This window comes from Poecilia reticulata, linkage group LG12, assembly GCF_000633615.1.
Source record: "Poecilia reticulata strain Guanapo linkage group LG12, Guppy_female_1.0+MT, whole genome shotgun sequence".
Lineage (NCBI taxonomy): Eukaryota > Metazoa > Chordata > Actinopteri > Cyprinodontiformes > Poeciliidae > Poecilia > Poecilia reticulata.
In genome coordinates, this window is record NC_024342.1 from 13937396 (window position 1) to 13962940 (window position 25545).

General features: G+C 36.5%; 1 protein-coding gene across 7 annotated transcripts in view; it reads right to left on the bottom strand.

Annotated features, from left to right (window-relative positions):
• Window positions 1-5551: 5551 nt before the first annotated feature.
• nsmfa (NMDA receptor synaptonuclear signaling and neuronal migration factor a) overlaps window positions 5552-25545 on the bottom strand; it is a 38443-nt gene continuing 18449 nt past the window's right edge. For 3 of the 7 annotated variants that reach the window (XM_008423961.2, XM_008423965.2, XM_008423962.2), the window contains 11 exons: window positions 24085-24153; window positions 19723-19775; window positions 16910-16999; window positions 12726-12856; window positions 12181-12264; window positions 12003-12036; window positions 10561-10631; window positions 10384-10463; window positions 9832-9934; window positions 7277-7352; window positions 5552-6384 (listed from right to left, as the gene is read on the bottom strand). In XM_008423961.2, coding sequence (XP_008422183.1) covers window positions 6287-6384; window positions 7277-7352; window positions 9832-9934; window positions 10384-10463; window positions 10561-10631; window positions 12003-12036; window positions 12181-12264; window positions 12726-12856; window positions 16910-16999; window positions 19723-19775; window positions 24085-24153 — 889 coding nt within the window. In that variant the 3' untranslated portion in view covers window positions 5552-6286. The remainder of the gene's footprint in view (window positions 6385-7276; window positions 7353-9831; window positions 9935-10383; window positions 10464-10560; window positions 10632-12002; window positions 12037-12180; window positions 12265-12725; window positions 12857-16909; window positions 17000-19722; window positions 19776-24084; window positions 24154-25545) is intronic. The other 4 variants (XM_008423963.2, XM_008423966.2, XM_008423964.2 and 1 more) reach the window with 3 other exon arrangements.

Genomic DNA, 25545 nt, shown 5'->3' on the forward strand with positions numbered 1-25545 from the left:
TTACAGAGTCCAAACTGGCCGCGTTCCAGACCTCTTGCTGTACAAAACAAGGTAGCTCAAAGTAAAGCCAGCGTGATTTTAACCTTTTAAAGCATGACATAAGGAATAACATAAGGTTCTTTTTATAATGGATGATTTTAAAAGACCAAAACATTCAAAGCTTGGATTCCTCTGTGATAAACTCTGTTCCGTTTCCAGCTGTTATTCTGCTGCACACTCACATATTTAGTTTCTCTGTAAATATAAATTTCCTCTTCCTGAACAGATTTTTAGGATTTTAATTCTTTTCAAACACCTTGGAAATCTAAACTTGTATAAAGGAATGACCTCACACCCCACTTCCAGCCTCAATTTCAAAAACCTTCAGGATTTGCGTGTTGTTGTGCTCAGTTGCCTGGCCAACATCTTTTAGCAAGCTGTATAAAAACATTTTTAGTCATTTTCTACCCGTTCACATTTACATCTACCACTGCAGCTATTGCTGACTTACAAGTGTGTGGGAGCAATTATGAATTTTGTGGAAGATGAGAAATTATGATATCCAGGTGTACATGGAAATTAGCAATACGTCTTGATCTAAAGAGCTCAGAGACTTGAGAATACTTGACTTTCAAATATAAAAAAAAAAGTCATATTTTTGTCACGTTGATTTAAAATCCACAGGCTAAGAATTTAGAAGGTCGAGTTTAAAGCTCCGAACAGGAGAGTCTGTGGAGAGACAAAAGTTGAAAGATGAGAGTGAGATGAGAGAGTCTCTATATCCTTTCCTTAATGCGGATTTCTTATCAGGCCGGTTACATCACGCTTATACTTTGTGCTGAATGGGATGGTAAAGGAAAAACTGCCCTACTTGTATTGGGGTTTATATAACAATTTATATTAAATAAATAAATGCAGTAATATTCATTGATGGCTTTCAGTCGGATAATACTCTTTGCTATAAGGCAAAAAGAGTTCAGGGATGACGGCCTCAGGCACCTAGTGGACTCCATGCCTTGATGAGTTGGGCCTGTTTTGACTGCAAGGACGATAACCAAGCACACTGTTAGGTATGTGGTCTTAATGTTATGCCTGGTCGGAGTTCATATCTCACAGGCTGACATAGAAAAACGGGAACCTATTAAAAGACTGAGCTTAAGCACCATTTAAACAATTTGGGTGGCTGACACCTGTCGTCTTTTGCTGACTACAGCACAATGTGTGCTAATGTTCGCCATATAAGGGGCTGTTCAAAACCAGCACAGAGACAGCTTCAGGTTCTGAACTGCGCTGTGCGTAAATTTCCCCCCGCTGGGGCACATGAGAAAGCTGGAAACTGCACATCAGCAGCTGAGAAACGCTGATAGTAACAGAATCAGAGCCTTTACTCTCCTGACTCGCCTAATTGTTTTCCAGTTGGAAGGTTGGGGGGTGGGAGGGAAGAAAAATGGGGGGGGAAAATGAAGTAGTAAACAAAAACCTTAATCATCATCCTGTAAAAATGCAAGTAGAACTTAAAATCTTGTTTAGGTGTTATTTTTTTGTTATAGTTCCAGTGAAACTGCTATTTCACATTCTGTCAATGCAGAATCCAACACTGACGTAAACACTAATTCTCTCCATTGTTTTTCCTTTTTTTTTTTGCTTTATATCAGGCTTACCTTTCGAACCTGTCTCCACTCTTGTAGCTTTTTCATAAATCAAACATGCTTGTAGTTTGTCTGAGTGCTCTGTATTGCAAACCTCTATTTCTAAACTCTTCAATGTGTGCATATACACATTGCTGAAGTTAATATACTTCTCTTTTATGCAGGACCAGGAGTATTTTCACCTCTTAGTTTCCAGAACAGACAATAGTGTTAGGAGAAGGAAAGCTGTGTTGCCTACAGCGTCTATAAAACCTGGTTTAAAACATGATTTCTCCGTAAGTCAGTCTTTTAGATTTGCAGATTATTTGAAGCTAGTTGCTAAAATTAAGGAGCTGCAAATATAGTTGATTTCTCTTTTGTTCTCACTTTTCGTTTTGCTCTTTGACCTCTTAAGTACAAAACACTTCCAGGCACCGCTGACAAAATTGAATTACAAGACAAATAATTATGCTATACTAATTGTGTGTTGCTGGTAATTGATGACAATCAGCTGTCCACTAAGCTGGACATCATGCATTTATATATTGTACCTAATCTTTTTTTTATGCTTAATTAGAGTACATGACTCTTGAAAAGAGTTAAACATCTGTTCAACCTCATATTTTCATATAAAATCTCCTGGTAATTCAATTACCTCATGATGACTGGAACTCAAAAGGTTTTTCTTTTTTGTGACATTACCCCATACAACCAGTTGGCATGTAGACTCCAGTGGTTGTCATGGAGACTAAGTGACCACAAATGAACCCAGGTAATTATGAAAAGCATATTTTCTTTTTCGTCCATCATCAATCATCATTGCATGGCAAAGCAAACATGGATATTCATCCAGCCTTTATTTTTGGTGAAAGTTCTTGTTTTTTAAGACATGTATTGCTCAGGCTGAACATATGGACAAGTTTAGATAGATAGCTATTTTCCGATATCACACAATTGATCATAGCTTATTTAAGTGTTGAAGAATGAGCTATGGATGAATATTTAGAGGTCATTTAAAAGGAAAATACAGAACTTATTCTCATGTCTGTCTGGGGGTGCAAATAATTGTGGCACTGGTTTAATAAAAAAAAAAAAAACTTATTTTTTTACGTGCTTGTTTTTCTCCCCAATGCATAAGTTAAGGGTTGTTTGTCTAATTTATTTTAAATATAGAAGAATTTGTGTTGATGCTTTTTACACATCTTCACCAGGGGTGCCAGAAAGTGTGGATGGCTCTCTGTGACTAATAAAAAAAAGCAAACAAGAGGACAATAAACTCATAAAAATCTTTAATTAGATTTCCAGTGAATCTCCTTCATATTTTTTTCTTGCAAATGATAGAAACAAAAAGTAATCTCTCTAAAACTCCTGAGTCACGATGCCCCTCACCTTATTCTCCCAAATAAATGTAACAGAATCCTAAATGAGTAAGAGATTTTTCCTCAGAACAGATAATAGATTATTTTTATCCTGTGGCACTTTTTTTTTTTTTTGACTGAAATAACCCGTGGCTGCCGTGTTTCTGAAGCGGAAAATTATGCCGGGGTGAAAGCTCTGAAAAATAATCCCATTAAAACCCAGCAGCTGTTTAGGGCGACTTCTTGGGAGAATTTGGCAGCACGGTGCTTTTGCTGGAATTAAAATGGCTCTGTGAGATGACAGGTTGTGTAACTGCAGAATTTTAAATCTGTAGTGAAAACATATTGCGTGACTCAGGCTGAGAGAGAAAGAGAGAAGAGACGAGAGCACTTGGCTATTCCAGAGAAACACACTAGGACTGCAATGTCAGACACAGCAAATACATCAGAAATAATAAGAAAAAGATCGTTTAGTTTGTTTTTTTTCCTCAAAAAAGGTTCATCACATCAAACTTTAACAAATCCTCATATGTTGACAACAGAACAAGTAGGAAAGAATTATAACGGAAATATCGACAGCATTGTCTTGTGTGTGTTATTCAAAGCTGTGAGCACTTAACCCCTACACACTTTGTCCACCCACTTCTTGTCTGCAAACACTTGACTATTTAAATTTTACCCTCTTGCTCTTTGCAGCATAACAGATCTTGGTGGTTGTTGTGAAACTGCTGCGTTTGGATGAGTTTTGCACCGTGGCCTTTTAAACATCTTGAATTAAACATTGTTTTAAAACATTTTTGTCAGTGAACGTTCCCTCTGACCTAGCAAGCAAAGCCAAAAAAGGCAGAATCCCAATTTGGTTTTGTTAATAATACCCAAGACCCTACTTTTAAAAATCAAGGCAGCTGACGGTCACTTCCAGGATTTGATGTTTGTTTTTTGTTAACCAAAATACAAGAATTTCATATTTCTACATTGCAGTCTTCTAGAATTTGAAGATAAAAAAAGATTCTTAGGGATATAAGCTTTATTCAAAGCTCTTATAGAAAGTTTTTCATATTTTCCAATCTAAAACTAACCTTTCCTTTGAAATTAAAAGCAGCATTTGCAAAAGTTACTGGCTCACCTGTTGAAGATGTATAAAAAGCCTTAAAATAAATCCGTCTTTTATTGCAGCAACATAATCTTTAACTTGGGGGAGTTAAAAAGCTCCAGTACTGAATTTGATCACGTTAATCCAGGTTGTGAAAAAAACAAAAACAACCTAAAAAGGAACATAGAAATAGTAATTGTCAACAAACTTCTACATGGGAAAAAAAAGGGGGGTGGAGGGGTGAAAGAAATGATCACCTTTACCAACGTAAACCTGGACCATCTTCCATTAAGATTCCCCTCACTATTTGCTTCAATAATATGAAATGCTGTAAGAGATTAACATTAATCCCAAAAGCCCCCCACTGTCCTCACCCAGCCATTGAATAATGTTTTCACACTGAAAAGTTTCTAAAGATTTTGTATCTGCAATAAAAGCTGAATTTGTTTAAAGGATCTCTGCCAGTGGTGCCAAAAAATACAAAATTGATCTCAAAGATAGGAATTAAATTCTTATAATTTTCACTCACAAATAAAAAGGTCAGCTTCCTTTATATTGTGTTGGGTGATACAGCTCCAACATCTACGATTTTAGGTGTCAGGTGTACGTGCCTTTTTAATTGGTTTAACTCCTAATTTACCGCCTTTAATTAATCGACCTTCACTTTCTGGTCTGGAACACAGCAGGATTTTCATTCTTTACATACTGCCGATAATCTCTCACACATGTCCACTCAACTGGTGTCGTCACAAACGAACCCGAGTAAATTTGAAGTCTAAAGCCATTGCTGAGATGACATCTGTGTTATTTCCCTCAGAAATCTTCCCCCTGAGCCACAGCGGATATCAGAACCATGTTTCCATTCGCAGTTGTGCTCATGACAAGCACACCATCTGAATTATAAATAGGCTGTGGTACCTGTGCCCTTCTAACTTTGTCTCTAAACATATTTTGGTCTACGCCCTAGCATGTGCGATTGCGTCTGTGTAGGTCACTTCATTCTTGGTCTGTCTGAAACAGCTGGGATTGTTCGACTCGTCTTAGAGTGCACATTTCTGGTCCTTTTAAATAAGCTGACACCCATCAGTGAAGTCGTATGACTGCTCACAGCTTCATACTCTGGTAGACTTCCCCATTTCAGAAAACTGGTCCTTACAGTTAGAGGTGCTGGAGGCTCGTTTGGCTCTCACTAAGAGCAGCAAGAGTATTTTTAGCAGGAAAAAAAAGGAGTTGGTTCTATTGTTAGGACTGATCCCGCTGCAAAAGAACAAGGTTCGATCATCAGGGAAACTCCTCTTCAGTTGTAGGAGCCCTTGGATGGCTGTTACATCCTTTGACATCATGAGTCACGCTGGACTGTCATCCTTTTTGAATAGACATGACAAAGGGATATTTATGGCAATGCTGGCAATTATTCTTTTTGCTTAAAGGAGATTTAAGAGGAAAATGCACACTTACTTTAAATGGAAAACACACTCGAAACTTTTTTTTTTTCTCCTCACAAAACATTCATATTCCCACAAATCTCTAGAGAGATAATACATTCATTCAAAGCAATGGCGTTGAATATTATAATGTCATCATAGAATAGACAGAGTCATTAAATTTATGGCAAAAACCTGAGTTATTTCAAAGTATCTCCATATGAAACTGCACAACAATGCACTTCAAAAATAAACGATGATCCAATATAGAGTATTATTTGCATGACTAAGGCTATACTAATATATCCATGTGAACTATACACACTTTAACATTATCGATGTATATGTATGTCTCAGGGGCCAGTCTGAGACGTCAAAACACAGAATCACATTGAGACAGGATGAGTTACAGCAATTCATCTGAAGCACATTGCCCCCAAAAAGCATGGCATTGCAACAACAGTGTGACAAAAACTGTATATGTATACACTTTTAATCATCAGTTTATATTTTTGAAACTCAAGTGATAAAGAAAAAAAAAAGATTTGACAGGTTTGATATGGATAGTTCAGCTTCGTTGGGGTTTATCCTCATTTTTTTCCACATTTCATCCGTCGTTCTACATTGTCCTGCTGCTGCTTTTTCCTCCACTTCCAGGCTTCACCAGCGTTAAAGCAGGTACGACTTTTTATTATTATCTTTTAAGCTGACAATTAATTATGTTCTCCCACCGGATCGTCAGTTTTAACAGTGTCCTCTTGGCACTGCTGGGCTACCGCTGCACTGTTTGTCAGCATGTCTTTGTCACAAAAGGTCCTCGTAGTCCAAGAGTTTTGAGTGTTGGCGCGTCTTCCAAAGGCGGTAAAGGCGAAAATCGAAGTACATCTCGATCATTTCTTTGCCTTGAATGATAAAATGATGAGGACAAGGTAAAAAAAAGTTAATTACATTTATTTATTTTTAGAAAAAAAAAACAAAAAGCTTACATAGTTTTTGAGTTTATGATCTGGATTACATTAATACACCAACATAACATGATGCTACCACAATTTTACTTCCCAGCTGTAAAATGATGCCAGCTTTCCCCTTTCACCTCAAAATGCAATATCAGCCATTATGGCTAAATACATTAGTTCTAACTCTGTTAAAAAGAGCAATCTGGCTTTGTATGTTGCTTTTGGAGTAATAGCTTCTTTTTTGTATTGTGGTCTCTCAGTCCATGATGGAGCAGAACAGCATTTAGTGAACATAAATTATTCTGGTATTACAAAATGGAATCCTAAATGAATGACATTTAGGATTCCAAACATGAGTAAAAACATAACTTTTTAAAGTTTCGTTTTTCCTCGAGATTGGTAACTCTATTCAAGTAAGGTCTTCATGGGCTGGCTTGAGATTAAAATTAAATAATACTTTTGCCAAAATGTTTATTTAACTTTTTTTAAATTATTCCTGTTCAAGGTATATCACGGTTGATGAATGAAAAGTATAATTTTAATAGAACATGGACCTTTCCTGCAACACATCTAAAGGAAATAGAAACTTTCTAAAAGAAAAAACAAGCATGCAGAGTGAAGAGGGAACCGTTATTCATTAAGATTTGATTTGATTTGAAATGAAAACACTGTAAATAAAAGGAGAACATCTGTTTTGTAAATCCTCCTCCTTATCTGTCAGTGCTGGACAGATGGCCTGTGTGTGAATCATACCGTAAGTGTTGGATCTACTACGCAAATGTGTGTGTATGTGTTTGAGTAGCCGTGTTAAAGTGTTAGGGTGTGTTCCTGGGCCTACCTTGTGCAGACAGCTCCAGCGGTGATTCAAACTCAACAGAATATGGCCTCATCAGATTCTTCAGTTTCTGGAACAGCTGTTGGGCACAGATAAGAAAGCGAGCGGCAATTAATCCAGCTCCTCTTGTAACAAGGGAGCCGGCTTGTTCAGCGGCACACACCAAGCAAAACCCATAAATTCAGCTTGTTACTGTCTCACAGACAAAACTGTTTCTGTGCAGGTGACAAAAAAGACAAAATATGCAAGGCTGTTGGTCTTTACTCCTGGCTTTCATATTACCACCTCTTTTAAGGACAACTCTGTTATAAAAGGTATTACAATATATGAATACATGGAGAAACAATTTTTCTGTGGAGAAACTGTAGGTGACAAATTGTTCCTATACTTCTGTTTACAACAAGAACAAATCACTACTTGAGATTTTTTTTTAAGTCTTGCCACTCTCTTTAAATGTGACACTGTAAATTCCTAAACTCAGATAGCTAAGGACCTGAAAATGTAATGCGGCAAAAATAATGAATGGGAGATAACCACCCAGCGTTTGAAGCAATGTCTCTTTTGGTTGTGTTTGTACTTTTCAAATGTCCAGCAAAAGCTAGCTGTACTGCAACGCTAATGCTGGCATGTGATTTATTTTTCTATCTGTTTTTTTCTACAGGAAATAGAAATCACAACACCACACATCCTGTTAGCGGAGAACACCACACTACACACTATGAACACTAGGGAGCGCTGCTTATACGAAAGTACAGTAGTGGAGCGAAACCACTGTGGCCAACTTCTCAGTAAGAAAAATGACAAAAAAATGTAAAGAGGTTTTACTGGCATTTTATATTATAGATCAACTCAAAATAGAATGTCATTTTAAGGTAAAACTATTTTTTTTTACCTCCCGTTTTCTCTACCAACTTTACCAACACAGTAACTGGCATTTTTGCCCAACTCTCCTTCGAAGATAGTTTAACCTCAGTTAGATTGGATGAAGTCTATCAAGAGCGATTTTCAAGTGTTGCGAGTAGCAACAGATTCCTATTTAGATTTCGGTCTGGACTTTGACTGGGCCACTGTAATACATAAATAAGCTTTAGTCTAAACAATTCTATTGTAGCTAAAATCAAAACAACACGAGCCAATAGCATCACCACATAAAATCAAGGTAATATTGATCAAACACAGATGCTAACTCATATGTTAAGTGAGCACATACAGTACTCACAAACATTTATGACATGTTTGGAACACCATAATTTCTCAATACCTTTTTGTCCCTGTAGATACAGAACGATTAATGTTACAAATGTGAATGACAACATATCTCATCACACTGCATCTATTCAGGTTAGTCTGTGATTGTGATGTCTCAAGCATAACATTTTGCCAGGAGTTTTCTCTCTGTGAGTCTGCTGTTGGCACACACACACACACACACTCAGTCTCTTAACTCAGAAAATCCTGGCTGCGAATGTGCCTGATTTCAAAGGAACTCGGAGAATCTCTTGTAAACTGGTACAAATGATGAAATTTATGTCACACAGGTGCAACGGGAAGTCATGATGTTAAATTCTATATCATTTTCAAACCTGCGCAGTATAATACACGTTGTGATTTTTTTTTTTTAATCCTAAAAAGTAAATTAATATCCTCTGGAGAAAATGTAAATATAAAATATAAAATGTCTTTTTGAGGCGTTTAAGGAAAGTGCTGTGCATGTTTACAGGTATTCCAACCAAAATCATGAACTTAAGTCCCTATATATATAAAAAAAAGGAGCAACCTTGCACCTGTTTTGTTTTTGTTTTTCACTTTCGCTTCATACGGTCCTAAAAAACAAAAAGCTTGCAGCTGTGTTTGTCTGTCTAGGTGCAGAAATCCCTGATGTGTAGTCTGTTCTGCAGACTGTCCATCAACCCCAGAGAGAAGCACTTTATATAACAAAGCATTGTTTGGCAGACATGACGGGAACAGACAGATGGGTCAGACAAACACCGCTGGTGATGGTCTGTTGCTGCTTATGTGCTTGCCAGCTTGTGTCTGCACGGGCTTTGTTTATCCTTTATTTTGGCATGTTTGTGTGTTGCTGTGTGTCTTAATAGCTGTTCAGATCAGGTACAGAGAGGTGTAGCATCACTTGGTATGTGTATGTGCTACTCAAATACACTCAGCATAATCACTTAGGAATATGAGAAAACGGTTATGAGTGGAGAAAGACGGAGCTCAATGGTTTAAAGGGAGCCTTTTAGCCTTTGGTGAAGCTTGCTTCTCATGTAGGGATTTTATTAACGAATACACTTAAGAAATATTAACGATCAAGTGCCAGGTATACATTTTATGCTGCAAAAATAACATCTTTCCAAGTATTTTTGGTCTGATTTTTAGTGCAAATACCTTAGGGCACTGGAAATAAGACACAACTAACTTAAGATGTTATAAGTGAAATAATCTGTCAGTGGAACCAATACTTAAAAAAAATAAATAAATAAATTTTAAGGAATTAGTTTCGTTAAACAAACTTCAGTTTTTTTTTAAATAGTGTATTATCTAAGGTGTCAGAATACCTTTTCTCCGTTGGGGTTTCCCAGAACGTAGCATCCCATTATGTGGATCACATTTGGCTCGGGGTTGATTTTACTCATAAAGCGACTCAATCTTCTCCAAAATCTGAAAAAAACAAACAAAAAAAACAAAACAAAACAAAAAAAACACAGAAAATAAAATCTGTATGAGATTTTCGTGAAAACATTTCCAGGGCAATAAAAACAGAAGAACTAATTGAACCAGTTCTCCTGTCAAATAATAACAACAGCATAATTGAGACCAAATAAGCTATGTGAAGCTATGTGATCTGCAATCACATTAAATAAATATTCTGTGAATTGTTATTGATATTTTTCTCAAGATAGTATCAAAGCTTTGATAAACCTTTAAGTTCAACAGCTGAGAAATAAAACATATTTATATATATATATATGTTTTTTTTTTATTTTTTATTTTTTTTTTAGATGAAAACTACCAACACTCCCAGTCATGTTTCTTCACATGTCTGAATCCTCAAGGACATTAAAATAAATGCAAATTGTGACAGGACAAAAAAAAAAAAAGCCTCTTACTGGCTCATATCTTCTTCTTTTTCCACTTTAGCAAAGGTTGCCACCTTGTTCTTCAGTAGATACAGATGACCAGGGCCTCCCTGAAGAATAAATATTAACCCACATTTAAAAAAGGAGAAAAAAAATCATAGATCAAGGGGTTACAATAAAACTAAAATATGAAATCTTCCTTCTCACCTGACAGAAGATAAGCATCCTCCAGAATTTACTTCCTCTCCTGTACGCTGTGAGCTTCTTGTCTATTTCCTCTGTTAGCCAGAAATAAAGTGGGATAAGTGATCAAAGAACTAATGAAATAATGAACAGACCACACTTCGAGACATGTGTAATATCAGCGTGATATTTAGAAGCCCTTGATCCATGGATGAGATCCAGATGTAATTCTGTAATTGAACATTTAAATACAGATTTGAAGCGATCTTTGAAAATGCTCTGTGTGAGCTTTATTTCATGCAGAGATGCTGAAATCTCAGGGGAACTTTTGCTTTAAATGCTTTTGTTATGAACAATACTTTACAAATGCAGACGGTAATTTTAAATAACAGTAAGTAAGTCAATTGGAAGGATTAACAGGATTTAAACACGCATTATGAGCCAAATCTAAGCTATAATTTGGAGATTTAATTGCATGTCGGGTTTCTCCTCAAGCCATTTGCTTGACTTTTGATTCTCGCTCTGCAACAGGAATCAGTAGGGACTGTTCTGCTGCTCAGCTGAGAATAAAACCTAAAGGCTGCTTGTCCTATATATTTACACTCGGAGAGGTCACAAAAAATAAAATTCATATTGAGCTTCAGCTTTAAAATAAATTCTATAAAAGTGTAAAGCCTGCTCATAAAATTATGCCTCATTTGTATTAAAACTGTGTGTACAGAACATGTTTGTTGGGGCCACGAAACACCACAGCTCAAGCTGCAAATTCATTTTCCTTGAAAATTAAAATTAAATAAATTACACAGACTTGCCCAGAAGCGCAGATACAACAAAGAAATAATTAACTAAACCTAAGTTCCCTACTTTTTGTGCTAGGATTACGTATAAAAGGTTTTTTGATTTTTTTTCCTATCCTTCTCCTCACTAATAAATTTGGCTTTAGTGAAAGAATTAAAAAGGCCAAACGTCAAGTAAAAAACTATTAGACAGATGTGCGTGGCAAGACCAAATTCTTAAAATAAATCATTAAGTGGTTGCACAAAGTTGTATTTAATGAATAAGGACGTTTATGAGACTAGGTTATCATTTTGCATTACTTCGTCTGACAGTCACAAATATATATAAACTGTATGTCATACTATAGATGGAAAATTTCTGTAAAAGGATCTATGATGGTCTAATTTTTTGACATCACGCAACCTGACATTATTACATGGATGTGTATATGTTTTACACTTACTGTATAGGAAAACACTGCAAATTCCAAGTTTTGCATAAAAATACAGTTTTGCAGTTGCATTGGTATTTTGGCTGAAACACTAATTACATTTAAAGTAATTTTGGTTGTTTTAAAGTTAACTTAGCACAATTTTTAAACAATTATTTACACAACTGCTGACAGCTTACTGTGACTTTTCACTTTTTTTGTTGTTGTATATTAAGCAAACAGTAGGCAAGTAACTCACCCAAAATGTCATCAAAACTTGCATGTTCATGATCCTGTGAAAAGAAACACAATTTAGCACTGAATACCTGAATTAATGCGAATAAAAAATGTAAATGATTGCAGGCTGTACGCTGAATGTCCTTTGTGTTCTTCAGGGTACAAAACATATCAGTCTTCGTTCGATGTGTTGGACTCACATAGAGGATGGGGATGATGGATGGATCATCCCTGCGGATTATGGTGGGAATGTATTCTGCTTTTGGAACCTTGGAGGAGATCAGCTGAAGATGGAGCAGAGAGGACACAGAGGACTGATTAGTCAAGTTATTTAAATGACATTCACAATTCAAAGGCTTCATTTATCCTAGTTGTCATGAATAGAAAAAAACACTCTGGCAGCTTCTACATTAGCCAGTTTTAACCAAATAACTATTGGCTCATTAAAAATGCAGTTTTAAGAAGACATGGGCAATGTACAGACCTTTTAAAGAAGCGAAAACTGGTATTGGTATTGGTTGGTATTTTTTTGGAGGTTTTTTAAGACTTAAAAATAAAGATCGATGCTCTCCTTAGGGCTAACTTTTGAAATATTTTTTGCATAAGAAATACATCGCTTTCTACATTTAGTTCTTTATCCTTTACTCATGAGTTCATCATCATCTCAATTCAGTTCCATTATTATGTTAAAGAGACTTTGCTCTCTCTTCTTCCAGACAAAATCAGCCGAATGCTGTAGTAATACCATAATTTTGGGAGGAACAAAGTCGTCTCCTTCACAGGCCAGCCTCTCCATCTCTTTCTCCTCCTCCCAGTCTAGAGCATCATCAAGAGCTCCGTCCTCCAGGGCGTTAGTGGAGGCCTGCAGGTCTCCACCTGGAAGACAGCAAGGCACAGGGCAGAGCATCAAGACCTGAGGTAACATGACGCATGTGGAGATGCTGGAAGAGCAGTGGGAGGCCAGCGATGTGGCAGAGAGATAGTTAGGGAGTAGAGACCAGATCAGAGAGAAAGGATGGGAGGATGAACCTCGTAATGATGACATAAATGAGAGAAAACAAGAGGAAGGGAACCAAACAATGAGTTTGGCTACTACCAACCAGGAAAATGCTTCTGAACTGATAATGCTGATAATTTAACTGCCTGTATTTAAGAGTCATGTTTATGCTACTTGTAGAACATAAAGAATAACTCAGTCATGCATGAAAGTTTATAAAATATTTTCTAGATGCTGTAAATGAATGTTATGATGGAGAATTGGAGCCAGGCCAAGAAAAAATAAGTGAAACGCACCACGAGCCAATTAGTGGTATCAATTTATACAAACGTTTACAAGTTCCAAGTATTTTGGTTTTAAAATCCTAGAAATCAAACGCCAGACAAACTACCTGAGGCTTTTCTCACGCTGTTTAGGGGGTAATATTTTCTTTGCTGCACACTGCCAGTTAGCTGGATGATAGACAGCTTTAACACATCTCATTCTTACAATGGGAGAAAAATGTGTCTGGGAATATTTTCAGATGCTAGAAAAAATGATGGTGCTCTTATTCTGGTAAAGCTTTGAGTGGTATGTTAGTTAAAGAAGCTAAATATTTCATACCTTACACTCAAATTCTGTGCTTATACTTTAGTTGATGCATTAATATTAACCACGACTGCATGTATCAATGCGTAGCTAAAATAACTGCAATAATTAATATTCTGTTGTATTAAGCCACTTTTGACTGATACTGTGAAACATAAAACCTTTTCTCAGATATCATAAAGTGTCAGGTTTACTTGTGAATTCACCCAGGCTGGAACATTTTTTTTGTTTTTTTTTAATAAAAGGTTATTTCACTTCACTGCATGACGGCTTCTGAGAGTAATTTATGTCCATTCAATGATCTTGAGAGACGTTTTCTTTGAAAGTAAGTGCGGGAGTGGTGTGATGAAAGTCTCCTTAAACGGGTCGCTCTCTTAGGACCTTTTCAAACTGTGGAGTACAGAATAAAATAGAGAGTTAATGGGCCTATATTTCACAAATTGAAAGCCGCAGCAGTGTTGTCAGCTGTGATAGTGCACCTGTTTCATGCTGAACAGGTGTAAAGTTCAATGCCTCTGCTGGGAGAAAATGGTTTCGAACGGATGCTGGGATTCAGAGACGTGTCTTGGATTTTTGACGTCGGTCTGTTTCCACATTGACTGGTTTACCTTTTACTCGCTGGGGAGCAGTTTGACATTTTAACAGCAGGAATCTGTGTTGCACTGGAGCATGCAGCACAAATTATTAGTTATTTCAGAGTTCAGCTCACATTTGTGTTTTGAGAGCTTTGATGTTGTCATACTGTCATATTTGGAGAGAACAGCTCAGATATCCTGTGGCACCAGAGCCGGCCCAGGGCATAAACAAACCAAGACGAGGCTTTGGTCCCCCCGCAAGGAGGCCCCAGTAGCATTTGAATTATTAAACAAAATATTGATATCAAACGTTATGATTTTTTTATTTTTATTTTTTTTCTTTGAGCATAGGATTCTAAATAATTCTAAGTTTTTAATATCTTAAATTTCTGTTCTCCATTTCAAACAACTAACATTTTATTTTGTTTTGGATTTAAAATAGTTCTCCATCACAACAGTTGTACTTATGCACCGGAAAGTCTTCATCATATTCATACTTTTGTTAAGTTATACTTTAACGCCAATAGTTTGTTTCAGTAGAGTCACAGTTTATGCGCACTGTACCTGCAAATAAATCTCACTGAATAACTTATAAATCTCACTGAGTTTTCTGTAAACAATGCCAATTATATAAACAAGTTGTATGCCAGACATGACTGCCCCAATTTATTAAATACATCCATAGAAAGTACTCCAACTGTTTTCAGTCAATAAACACATCAGCTAAAATCTTTCTCTCTGATGCCTTTTTATATAAAAATTAATTAAAGATAATGGCTATATCATCACCACTGGACATACTCCTGTAGTCCCTTCATTTTCTGCTGAGGTTATAACTATTATTTTTTGTCAAACATTCTGCAGCACATTTTACTTTCCCTATTAGTTGTCGACTTCAGGAACAAAATTTTAATCTGCAGATCTTCAAGACAATCAAATATTCATATCTGACAGGAACATCCTAATCACTGCAGCTCGACTAAAGGCTGTTTTTTTTTTGTACGTTTCTTGTTTTTATTGATTTTGGTTTTGACCTTTCTTTGAGTTTCTGTCTTTCTGATTGTATTCAGTTTGTCTAAATTTATGCAATCTACGTTCAAAAGCAGTTTAATCTCGATTTACTCCTTGTCCCAACTTTCTAATCATCAAACTGGTTTTCTATCATTTCATTTATTAATTCAAGGTTTCTATAATATTTTATTTTCTTTGGTTTTCAGTTGTTCTTCTACAATCTTTGTTGCCATCAGCTGTGATTGTCACTCTTATTTTCTTTGGGTTTTAGTTTTAGGTTTTCAGTATTTCATTTTGGAGTGCTTTTCTTGTCATTTCGAACAATATGCCTTATTGTGAAACAAGTAATTATGCTACATTAAATCATATTTTATGTCAAAATTGCAGTGGATGAGTAAAAATAGCATGAATGGAGGGACATAGATGACAAAATAGGATCAGAGTTAAGGCCAACAAAGACACAGCAGAGGTTCAAGAAACACTAACCACCACATTATATTTTCACCAATTCATTTCTTTGGATTATATATTATAATGAAACACTGATGAAGGTGGGGGAAAAAAAAAAAAAAATCAAAGCACAAACCCGAACATTAGTGCAGACATACAGCATGCAGACGGTCTGAGCTGACTCGCACTTCCACAGCCCCGCAAATTCACCAAAGACACACAAGTCCTTACAACAACATTTCTACCAGCTGAAACTCGGACTTGGACACACTTCATTGTGGGGGACATACTCACAGAACGAGAGAGCATCACAAAGTTGAAGACAGACCCACAATCAGAGAGAGACAGATGGACAGAGTCACAATCAACAGCAGAAACAGTCAGTTTGTACGTGTGACTGTGTCATTCATGTGTGACTCTGTTTTTTTTTTCTTTTTTCCGCCGTGTTAGTTGGTCTTAGTCAGGATGTGAGTTGTGATGCCAAAAGCTACTTCGTTATAAGGAGGATCTATAGAACAGACTGTGTTGTTAAATAGTGAGTCCTCTCTGGGTTTTTAATGTTTTCAGTCAAATCTTCCATAAAAACAAGATTTTAGAGTACAAAATTGGTAGAGAATAATAATAGCAGATTCTTATGGGAATCTCGTCCAGAGTTACAACAGGTCTCCTGGTTGAAACTTGGACTAAATCTGCTTTAAACGTCTCCTTAACTTTCTCTCTGATGTGTTTCTGATGTCTGATGTGTTTCGTGGTCTTTTCCACTGTTAGTCCACTAATGTTGTCTTACAAAACTCTGAGACCTTCACAGAAAAGCTGGATTTATACAAAGAGTAAAGTACATAGACACTACACTGTTTGGATTGTCTTTTGTGTGTTTGTTTTAGTTAAAAACTGGTTTCTTGTTTCTTCAACTGGACTTTACATAAGTTACATAAAATACTGGAGAAACACATCAAAGTTTGAGTTTTTTAAGTGGCAAAATTTAAAGAGATTCAAGAAGCATGAACACTTCTTCAAATGAAAAATATTAAAGCTCAAATATGTAGAATGTGGTATCTAGTTGCAGCATTATCAAATTTGTATTCAGCAAGATATTTATTACAGATTACATTAAATAATACTTTTGTGTGTATTTGGAAGTGCAAAAATATTACCTTAAAATCTGTGTTTCTAAATAGGATTTAATTACCAGTTATTTTTCCTTGTGGCACCATTTCGTCAATCCCTATGTTGCTTTATTTCTGTTAGCATCTCAAGCCTAACTTGGCGTGTCTTTGCGTGTGGATGTGTCCGTCCGTGTTAACTCACTGTCTTTAGCCTCATGAGGGGAGTCAGTCTGGACTGGGGTGGGGTCATTCCAGGAACAGCTGAAACTCTTCGATCTACGCTCAGCGAATGCTAGTGTAGGTGAGGAGAGAGAGTCACACACACACACACGCCCACTCTCATGCACACAACAGGAAGCCCTGAGAATGGCTTTTTCCTCAAAGCACACACCACCAAAAACAAACAAGAGTGCAAAGACTGCTGCAGCTACCAGAGCACAGATACAGAAAGCGCACAGAGCAACAAACTCTTCTCCACAAACACTGCTTACACACAAAACCAACAAACAAATGAGTCATTCTGTTGCTTGTTGTTGCTTGCATGTTTACCATTTACCACATGTTCATCAGTTCGCATTTTATGCCTTTATAGAGACAGGACGAGTTAACATAGCTATTTACAGATTCTATGTGTATGCAAATGAGAGTTTATTGTTTATATAGAATAAATTATGCTTGTTATTTCCCTATGCTGGCTTGTTTTAATTGTTACTCCTTACGTGTTGTGCCATTTAACCATGAGTCTGTGAAAAAAATAAATGTCATTCCACCTTTCATAAATCTTACATTTTAGGCTGTAATTTGCTTTGAAACTGTGGCCAGACTCTACAAAATGCAAATTTCACTGCATCCAATGCAAATAAAGTGTTGAATAACAAAAACGGAACAAGAATTCACAAATTGTGTGCAATCACAATCACCCTCTGAAACGCCCACTTTGACATGGAGCTGTGTTCATATTATCAGAAGTCTAACAACTCCAATCTAGCAAATAATTCACTTCGAGGCGCAGTACAGTAATAGAAAACAAACATTCCAACAATCAAGGCTCGATGCTGCCGCGTCTGTGGAATCGATTCTGTGGCCGAATGGCTTCCAAATAGTAACAGTGTGGAGCTCAGTCAATGAGATCATTCTGGTGGGATCTTTGCTGGTCATAGTGTATTTCTCTCAATAAATATGAGTAAAATGGGTTGTTCCAGACAGTTCAGAAGAATGGCGTACTTTGATCTAAAAGATGACTAAAGAAGCTCCTCTGATAAAGTGTTCTAAAAAGCTGCAACGTAGATATTAAGTGGATAAAGAAACAGAAGAAAACTAGATCAAACAAAAGCCAAACAGAAAAGTCTTCAGTGACCAACTTTGGGATGGTCAGTGAAAGTCTACTGTTCCCTGCGAGCGCTGAAGCAAAAAAAAAAAAAAAAGCCTAGGTAAAGCTAAACTATCAACAAGAAACACTGAAAAAACCTCATTTTTGAAAACACCACAATTTCTCCTAGAACATAACCATGGGTCTAAAGACAAATTGATCCACATTTTATGAACTGATGAAAGCAGGAATATTCCTTTTGAGTCTAGGAGCCAAAGGTTTGTCAGATGAACCGCACCGAATTCATACGGTGTGTCATGTTCATGAGATCAGTAATTAACAGGAAAGCTAAATGTTCCAACTATTTTCAGTTTACGCAGAAAACCTTGAGCTTATGAAAAAACAAAACAAAACTGATACTGCTTTTTTTTCATCCATCTGCTTCACATTCTTTAGTCCTGACCTTCTGAGGACTGATTATAAATACAACTGGGACCTTAATGTGTTAGTTTTGATTCATTTGCTACATTAAAAACAACACTTTAAAATAATTAAGACATTTAATTACGCAGTGGAATGTAAACCCCTCCGCCACTCGTCTAGTGTTTACATTTAGTCTAAATGTCAGATGTCCCAGTGTAAGCGAATGCAGCACCTAATGATCTGCAGGCTACATAATGCTCCCTACCCTCTGCTCAGCTTACAGGCAGCACAAATGAAAGGTTTTTATAGCGTAACGATCAATAATTAGTGCGCAAATGTCACGACGCTAAAGAGGAATAAAAGTATGTTGAACAGGTTTTGAAAACAAATGTCGCATTTTGTTCCCGCATAGGCTCAACATTTTAAATCCAAAATGATGGAATGAGACACCCAGACAAGGTGAGGAAAAAACAAACAGCTTTGCCATCCTGCTTTCAGTGCTGAATGTTTTTCTACTTTTACTTTGTTGCCGTTTTGACTGAGGGGCGATTTAAATGATTTAAAAATCCCATTTCCACTAAAATGCAGTGGCTAGAAAGAGCGACAGAAATGATTTGAACACTTCTGAATATAGAACTAAATAACAGGAAACATGTTTGGTAAAATATCAAAGCATTTAGCTCTTTTTTTTGACAAAGTTGCATAATTTAGAAGAGTATAAAGTATAAAGCTGCTGATTTTCTTGCCAAAGGACAAGCAGGTTTGTACCTGCAATTGGACACATTGGATATATTTCGCTGCATGAAAGCAAAGCCTCAGCATTCCAGAAACAGATACATGTCATCAAAAACAATTTTTCTGTCTATTTATTAGCTCAACAAAAATATATTGGAATTGAAAAACTTGGCCTATAGAATCAATTATTGGTATTTGTTAAGAAATTAAGACCTGTAAAAAAAAACTAAAAAAAACAAGCTTAACTCACCGGTGTCTTGTTAGAAATTATTTTGTTTGACATTTACTTAGCATTTTGCAACCAGACATTCAAAGAACACACAGTACATGCAAACGGGTCCAACCATGCATTGACTTGCCTCATCTAAGATACACTGACTAATATAAAACCTTGGAAGTGTAGGGCAAACGAGCAACGCTTGTTGGTATACGCATGCAAAGTAACAGTTAGCGGAAAAGAAAAGAAAATGATCATGTAGGGTGAATATCATCACAGTCAATATGAAACAAACATATCAACTGCTTACATACACACATATCTGACTCACTCTGCGCTTTAATCCTCCTGCTTCCCACCATCCGAAGATGCTTCCGGAAGTTCCTGTGGGTAGCCAAATCGTAGCGGAGGAGGGACATCGGAGGACCACGATATGAAGAGGAGATACAGGAAGGGGTGGGCGAGTGGGAGAGACGGGCAGAGCGAAAAGAAAAGAGTTTACAGTCGAGACTTTGCTAAAGGTTGAAAAGGGACTATTAGGTAAACAAAGAGCGTACATTTTGTTGTCAGTGTGAGCAGAAAATAGGGTTCACAGGCACACAGTGGGTGCAGCATTCTCTCTTATTACTGTGTCAATTAAAATGGGCGGTATAAATAATTTTGTCAGTAACATCTACTCTTGTGGAAACATCTGAAGGCAAAAGGGAGATGCTGCTGTGTGTTTGGTAGAGGATAACCCTCTTTAAAAAAACACAAACAGAAAGAGCTTCAGATATAAATGTCATATTTATTTTCTCTATGATGCTTTGCATGCAACGTACTCTATCCCTAAAAATGGTGCAACACCCAAATTGAGAATTTCTGCGGTAGAGCTGCCCAGTATTTCAAATTGAAGTCGTGATGATAACATCAGTTCCTGCAGTTCCATGGTTGCAATATGTGGCAACCAATATCATGTTTTACATGCAACTCATGAGTGGCCGGTTTGAACTGTCCTTGATAACGTCGCTTGATGCATATTTTAAGTGACTGAGATGCTAGAGCTCAGAGAAATTTGTACAAATAAAAACAGAGTAAGATTCAGGAAAATGTAGTAAAAATGATATTTTCTATTGTAATATTCAGTCTGTATATTGAAATTACATATTTATTGAATATCTCGCAGCCCAGACATTTTGAACCTACAATAAAAATAATTAAAAAAATACACATCTAATGTGCTCTCAGTGATTCAAAGCACATGATTCAGGAGATAAAAAACTAATAAATTAGATTTTTTTACCTGTGCTGTCTTTTGTACAAGTGAAGTCGGAGACCATTTTTATCCCCCAAATGCTAAACTTTGACAGGATTGCTATGATAATATCCTGTGTACCACATAAAATCTAAGTTTTATTTATTTATTTACTTTCATCTACAAATGTGAAAATGATCAACAGAATTCTTATGATGGATCAGGAATAAGGTTGATAAAACCTTCTAAAGAATATTAAAATCTTGTTTTAGATATAAATGTATATTTCTTTGCAATGATAAACTTGTATACGGTGGTCATGCGACATTTGTATTACACGGTTTTTTAAATGCTGTGATAACCAACAAATAATGGACTAAAACAACCTTGAACCTTGTTATTACTTTATGCAGCAGCTGGTGATTGCTGGGCAGGAAGGACTGTACTTTCAGAGAAGCACAGCGGGTATTTTGATTGATCTTTGCTTGTAACATTTCAAATGATCGCTGTGTTTTTGTATTCTTGTGATGATTGCACATTCTGCTGCAGCTCAGTTTTCAGCTTTACATTTTCACAAGAGGTAGAAATAAATAAATAAATAAATGCACTAGGCTGATCTACGATGGTGGCATAATATTCATAGTAATTATATATGTACATTTTATTCAACAGTGGGGCAAAAATCACAGTGAATTATTGGAAATGGCTTTCATTGGGTTACAGTTCTTCTGAAAAATTGAAATTTGCATTGTATGACATTAAGGGTTGCTAGGTTTTTTACATTATTTAATCACGTTGAGGCTACCAACGTTTGGGCTTATGAAATTCAATTCTCTTTTTAGTTTTATGATCAAGATATGATTTTCACATTTCGCAAAGCCGGAAACTGAATCGACAGGTCTTGCTTTTTTAATATTTCCTCACAAAACATCAACTGAGATAAGCAAAACAAATGCAGTCAGAAAAGTGAATTTGGAGAAATATAAAAGCTGAAGTTCTTGGATCATAAAATAAAAGGTTTTCCATTGCTAACTTCTTTTTTACTCTTGTCCAATGTTAACTGTAACAAATGGGAAGGAATTGCAGGATGTTTTAGTGTTGGAGATTAACTTGTATTTAACTTGATGGATAAAAACCTTCATGGCTGTTTGTTTGAGGAAAGAGTCATTTTGATCTTAAAAAACAAGCCCCATGTATTTTTATTTAATATCAGTTATAACATTATCTCTTTAAATAACAAATGTACATAACACACTTATCAACATTCAAGGTTTTGCTTCTCAAATGACAGCAGATGTATTTTTTTTTTGATAAAACTGTTATTTTGTATAATTATTTACCAGTTAATGTGGCTATTAGTAACTTTAAAATCAATTCATTAGGTTTTTGCCTGATCACTTACTGCCAGATTTTTGACATAATGTTCTATGCAAAAGCTCCAGATAAACATGCTTTCATCTTTCTGAGCTCCTCCCATGTCGCCTCTACACACAGAATCGGTGCACCAAGCAACCAGCCAACACTCATTATTAAAGGCCTCGGCATGTGGCTGTGTGAGAGTGGGAAGTGTGTTTATCTGATGGTGGGGAAGCACATAAACGTGGAGGGGGGGTGGCGTTAAAGGGGAGCAGACATTTTTATTCAGTTTTTTATTTTTTTATTTTGTCGTTGGTTTCCCTTCGGTGGTCTGGAAATTCAACCTGACGCAAACGTTCATAACAAGTGGACTAAAAGGATACAGATACATTTAAACTGCCTGCTTTGTGGAATAGTCAAAACATTCTTAATTTATTTAATGCATCCATTGAATGGATGCATTAAATGTTTGGAGAGACGAGCAGATTTTAAATATAATGAGTATAAAATCTCGTATTGAATGCAAGCTAATAAGATTTTTCTGAGATGAGTTTTGTGATTCCATTGCACAAAAATACATAATTATTTACTATGCAAAATTAAATAAAAATAAAATAAGGTGTAATATTTTCATCCGTACTTTAAAAGGAAGAGGTGAGATCATACCTGCAGGGCTGGCTTAACAGCAGCATGTCTGTCTGCTGTGTAGACTAATAAGTGTGACTATCTGTCCCAAACAGGCAGTTAGCTTTTGGCTTCTTGTTAGCCAATTTTTTGCTGCCTGACAACAAAGTGTTTTTTGTTTTCATCTTAAAAGTGCCCAGGTTAGTTAAATGTAGCAAAAATGTCTGTTTTCGACATGAACATCTTAGGTATGTTTGGTTAACTTAGAAATACTTTACCTTACTTTACGAAAGGATTCAAATCATCGCTCTCTAACAAAAAGCTTGACCGCATTTTTAGTCGTTTTTCTTTTGCTGATCACCAGTCACATCTACTTCTCATTAGCAGTGGTTTTGTATTTATTCCCATGAACACGTGCATGGCTCAGTTATCACGAAATCTGATGGGGAAAAAGCCTAATGTGAATGTGTCTGTGGTATAAACACCAAACAAAACTTTGTTTGGCAACTTCTAAGAAGATAGTAATGATTGCCTACACTCTAGAGGAATTCTAGATTTGCTTCAATTTGGACACTTTCAAACAGCTCATGTTGGTCATGGAGAGCATGTGGCGATCCCAGTCCAGCTAATGTGACGCGAGATAATGACTGGTTCAATTTTAGCAAAGTAAATGTTGATTAATGTGTTTCAATGTGTCAATAATTCACACTTCTCAGCCTGTAAGATGGACTCTCTCTACAATTATGCTCACATCTAAAATATATTACAGGGCTAAAGATAAAAAAGGCAATTGTAAGCAAATGTGGATTTATCATCATTGTAATATTTATCAGTGATATCCTAATCATATGACTGTCTAACATTATGCAGCATTATATACAAACAGGTAGATCTAAGGTAGCCTCATAAATTCCTCCTTCAAACATTGAGAAACTCTGTTTCCACTTTTTGTTTTCAAGAACATATAGTGAATACCATCCAACAGGTCCTTCTAAAAGTTGCGCACTAACATTTGCAATTTTCCCAGACATGTTTTAAGCTGTGATTGCTGATTTTGATTAAATACAGTTATTCGCAGCGTTAATGACTCTGTCACTGCAGATGGATGACACCGAGATGTCAAAGGAACCGAGATGTACTGCCTGGTGTCACATTCACCATCTGGCCTTTTGTGACAGAGCATCTGGGTCTGAGTGGGATGCTTTCTGAACTTGCTGGTGAAGCAAGTGCCCTTCCAAGTGCAACAGAACCTCCCTCCATTTTTCCAAAGGCTTTAAAATGTTCATTTCTTGTCTAATGAATTTTTAATAGAACTTAAACTGGAAATATTTGCAAGACGAAAATCCAGAGATTGTATATTTATGCAGTTTATCTTCGCACCTTGATGTCGCAGATTTTGACCCTAATTCCGAGGTTAGATTCTAAGAAAAAAAACTCTTCCCCTTTGCATAGCATCCCCAGTCAGGGGACGCTTCATACCTCAGGATGACTTCTGCCGTATCCTGCTCCCTCTCTCGTCTTTTTCTTTGCACAAATCCCCGGAAAGCCCTGCCAGGACGTGGCACAGCATTAAAGGGATAAGAGAGGGAGACTGCTGGCATAGGGAGGGGTAGGGCCGTGCAGGGAGGCTGATGCCATGGCTTTTAGCTGCAGGGTTTATTTGGCTATGAATGAGACTCTGTTGTAGGTATGGCAACAGATAGCTTTGACAACAGAAGACGGAGGGGATCACTTAAACCAGTTCAAAACAAAATTTCTATCTATCATAATCAAGCCGGGAGGGGATATGAGCCAACAGTAATTAGAGAAGCTGATTTCATGACCTATTGTGACGTGTTAGTTTGACATGTTAAAAATGAAAAGGATAATAACCCAATCTGGTTGAAGATTTAAACCTCTTTGCAAGCAATCCGAAAGCAGAAAAGTTTTTCTTGAAACCCCATGTTGTGACACTCGGACTGTTTATTGTCTGTGCTAATGCTGGACACTGAGTGCAAACTCGGTGTGAAAATCATCGCTTTCAAAGTGTGCCTTGATCAGCATTAATAGTTGTCAGCGATCCTGTGAAGCCGTACAAAACTTGCTCCAACAAGAGACCAAACTGGATGATAAATTATTCCAGTCCTACTAAAGATAACGGCTGATGTATTTAGTAAAAGGAAACAGTTGCTTTGCAGAAATCTTTAAAATTCTCAGAATAAAAAGTGAGAAGAACTCACAGATCTCAACAGGGTTTAACAAATCTCACTGAAAAGTCACATTGGACTCAATTTGTTTGCAGGTCTAGCATTTTTGTTCTGACCCAGACCTAAATGTAACTGTAAAACTAGAGCAAGCCAAAAAAAAAATTTAAAATCTATTTTCACAGAGGCTATTTCTAAAAAATAACTTGACAAAATGTTCAGTTTCTAGATGTAGACAATCTAGAAACTGAACTGGCTTGCAGCTGATTACATGAGGCTGGATACAAATGTATGTGTCAGTATGTATGCAATAAAGTTTTATAAAGCTTAAACTACTTAATATTAGAATAAACTCAAAATTTCTACTTTAAACTAGCATTATGCATTATTAAACGAGCTCCTCTCACATCAAAATGCACAGCCATATTTGTCCACAATTACTTTCACACAACAGCCCTCAGATACCTGTACATTGTTCCCCTGAGAGCTTATTTCTGAACACTGATACCAGCAGTCCCCATCATATGAATCCCAACTACTTTGCTCTTTTTGCAGTTGGAGAAAAATAATAAATAAAAGGAATAAAATGATGGTACACCACAGTTCATGTTCTTGCAGCCAATTGTATTTTTTTTGTGGTGCAAAATGTGATTCTCTCACAGAGATTTTGGAAACTAACATAAAAGGGAAAATCTTGATCAGTTTTACTATAACAAGTGGAAAGAATCTATATCAAAAGGCTTGAACTTAAACATTT